Source organism: Dysidea avara, chromosome 6 (genome assembly GCF_963678975.1).
Source record: "Dysidea avara chromosome 6, odDysAvar1.4, whole genome shotgun sequence".
NCBI lineage: Eukaryota > Metazoa > Porifera > Demospongiae > Dictyoceratida > Dysideidae > Dysidea > Dysidea avara.
Genome location: NC_089277.1, coordinates 5,009,785 through 5,012,664, shown reverse-complemented (window position 1 = coordinate 5,012,664; position 2,880 = coordinate 5,009,785). Strand labels below are relative to the sequence as shown.

The 2,880-nt window shown below is 38.3% G+C and overlaps 1 protein-coding gene across 1 annotated transcript; it reads right to left on the bottom strand.

Moving 5' to 3' along the window:
• Positions 1 to 420: 420 nt before the first annotated feature.
• On the bottom strand, positions 421 to 2,321 carry LOC136258447 (E3 SUMO-protein ligase ZBED1-like). Its single transcript, XM_066051757.1, has 2 exons — positions 746 to 2,321; positions 421 to 668 (listed from the first exon to the last, which is right to left on the bottom strand). Exons 1-2 carry the CDS (start codon positions 2,319 to 2,321, stop codon positions 421 to 423), a joined length of 1,824 nt encoding a protein of 607 aa, XP_065907829.1.
• Between the last annotated feature and the right edge of the window lie 559 nt (positions 2,322 to 2,880).

Below are 2,880 nucleotides of genomic sequence, written 5' to 3'. Positions count from 1 at the left end.
GTAGAGGCACTACAACAAAAACACAACAGTACCATGCGTGGATTCTCGTACTGTTATTGGCATTCTGTACTATATAGTGGTGTGTGATACGCCTAAATTTCTGTATCTGTATCTAAGTGCTTTGTAGTCGCGATACGATACCGATACAACACAATACTGATAGTTTCTACATAAAGTCATGTAGTGTTGGTTCAAGTGTATATTCAGTAAATACTGTTTTTTATGTGTTGTTAATTATTAACTAATGTATGAGTTTTCTACTTTTCATAGGAAATTAACTGATCGAGTGAGTTTAGAAGTACAAAAACCAGATGAAGTCATTAAAAAATGAAGATACACATTATTGTAACACAATAAATGCACATATAATTGATTTACACCTTTAAAACTAATGATAATGTTTAGCTTAACAGCTCAAAGTTAGCATAAATTTTCATGTAAAAACACAAGCTTATCTAGGTTTTCAGGAAGTAATCTGTTTCGTTTTTCATTCAAGATGTTCCCTGCAACAGAAAAGATTTCTTCAGAACGGACACCTGTTGCTGGAATACAAAAGTATCTTTTAGCTAAGACAGACAGTAAGGGATACTGGATTTCTCGTGCTTTCCACCATAAGAGTGGCTTTTTGTCAATGTGAATAGTTGCTTCACTTTTGTATCTGCTAACTTCTGCAGTGACTTTTTCCAATTTATTATATCTTCTTTTTAATTTACCTTAGACATCTGAAAAAAATCTGAAAGTTTACTTTTCTTCCTCCTAGGTGGTCCTGGATTTGGTTCCGCTGGTTCATCATCTGACACACCTTCAGCAAGTGACAGTAGCTCTGCCTTTGTATTTTCATAGACATGTCCATGTTCTAAAGCTGGAACAATTGGACCGAGATCCTTGAATCTTGGATCAAGAAATGCAGCTATTCTCAGGTGCTTTGTAATATCATCTGAATCATATCTACTTTGTAAATCATTTGATATAGATTTCTTAATGCGTTTCAACAAATAGCTATCATCGTCTGCATCTTTAAGAGTAACCTCAAGTATTTTGTGTAATAACGGCGCCATCAGTGAAAACGTTGGGTACCTTGAACCACTCATAATTATTGTACCATCACAAAACGGCTTCAAAATACCAAACAATTCCTCAATTATACCCCACTTCTCATTTTCCGGCAGTAACGAGCGAATACTTCTGTCCTTGTTTTCAGCAAGTACAGCACAGATAGCAGCCTGCTGTTCCTGAACACGTTCAAGCATGTGGTAAGTCGAACTCCAACGGGTTTTACACTCCATTACTAGCACATGCTGAGGTAAGTCCAAACGAACTTGCTTCTCCCGCAAACAGTTGGTAGCCAATGTAGACTTATGAAAATGCTCCACAAGTTTTCTCACTCTTCCCAAGATACGGGACACAGTAGAAATTTGTAACGCCTTACCAATACTAAGTTGCAATGTATGACCAATGCAACCTAAATGGGATAATTCCAGTTCTTCAGTGATAGCGTTCCTAATATTTTGGCCATTATCTGTTGTCACCATCACAACCTTGTCAGTGATCTCCCATTCCTCCATGGAGTTGCGTAGTTTGTCAGTAAGGTTTAGTGCAGTATGAGAAGAAACAACTTCGCGTGTTTGCAAACAATAATGACCCATGTCCCAGTCACTGCTTACAAAGTGAACAGAAAGCAACATGTACCCACGGTTGTGACAACCAGTCCATAGGTCTGTTGTCAGTGAAAGGTATTCCACCCCATCAAGTACCTGTTTAATAGTGTGCCTCACTTCTTCATACTTTTGTGGTATAATTACTCTAGAAAATTGAGACCGACTGTAAGGTAGAAATCTGGGATCAAGTGTGTGTAAAAGTTGATGAAAAGCAGGGCTATCTACTACACTAATGGGCTGTAAATCATCACAAATAAAGAAAACAAGTGCACTCTGACATGCCGCATACCTTGCACTGTCCCTCTTGTACGCTTCCTTTCTTAATATCATTTCCGTTAGGCTTTGCTGCTTCCCGGTCGAAGTTGTGCTCGAGTTTCCCACTGATTCGCTGTCTTCCTTTCTTATCTCAGAAATAATTTCTTCATGTTGAATGAAATGATGCCATTTCAGATGTGTAAGTAAGTTGGTAGTATTATTCGAGCGCTTCACGTGCTCGTCACACAGTTCACAAATGGCTTCGTTTGGTGTAACAATCACCTGGCCGTTATCATAGGTAAGGAAACCAAAGTACTTCCAGATTTTGCTTCTTGAAGACGGGTTACACTTATATCGCTTGATAAACTCGTCAGACTGCGACTCAGTGTGGCCCAAATGGTCCGCCATTTTTAATAACTTGAGTCACGCATGTATTAATTCGATATGGCTGTTATGTATCTGTATCGCGATACAGTGAGAATATCGCGATACTGCGATATATCGATTCGTATCGCACACCACTATTCTGTACCAGGCTAGAAGATGAGTTTATAGTTGAGCAGAAAAAGTCGGAGGGGTATTAATCTTGACCCTTTCCGCATAGCTGCTTATCGATTGGAGATTATAAGCAGCATTCTACAAGGGTCTAGAATAGTTCATGAATGTAAAAATTTTTCAGCACGTTATTGGTGACGATTGGTTGACTAAGTAACACCTAAGATACAAAGGGACAAAATGCAACGGATCTTCCCTCGAATCTTTAGTTTGTTCTGGTTAGCAAATCCATTCAAAATCTTTTAGCTATTTTGGCCTGTAAACCGAGCTTGTTTGTCTATATTCAACCATACTTAGAAAATGGTATGCATAATATGCTTTGATCTTTGGAGGATAATGAGGTATTTAAAATCTACTAAGAAACCTGCTAGCAGGTTCTTAAATGGTTAGAAACCTGCTAGCAGAAAAGATC

What these genes read in the sequence shown, in the direction of transcription:
- LOC136258447 (XM_066051757.1), bottom strand. Translation starts at nt 2,321, where the DNA reads ATGGCGGACCATTTGGGCCACACTGAGTCGCAGTCTGACGAGTTTATC. An exon ending in ACCACCTAGGAGGAAGAAAA is followed by an intron (nt 669 to 745) that starts GTAAACTTTCAG and finishes AAGTCACTGCAG; the next exon opens with AAGTTAGCAGATACAAAAGT.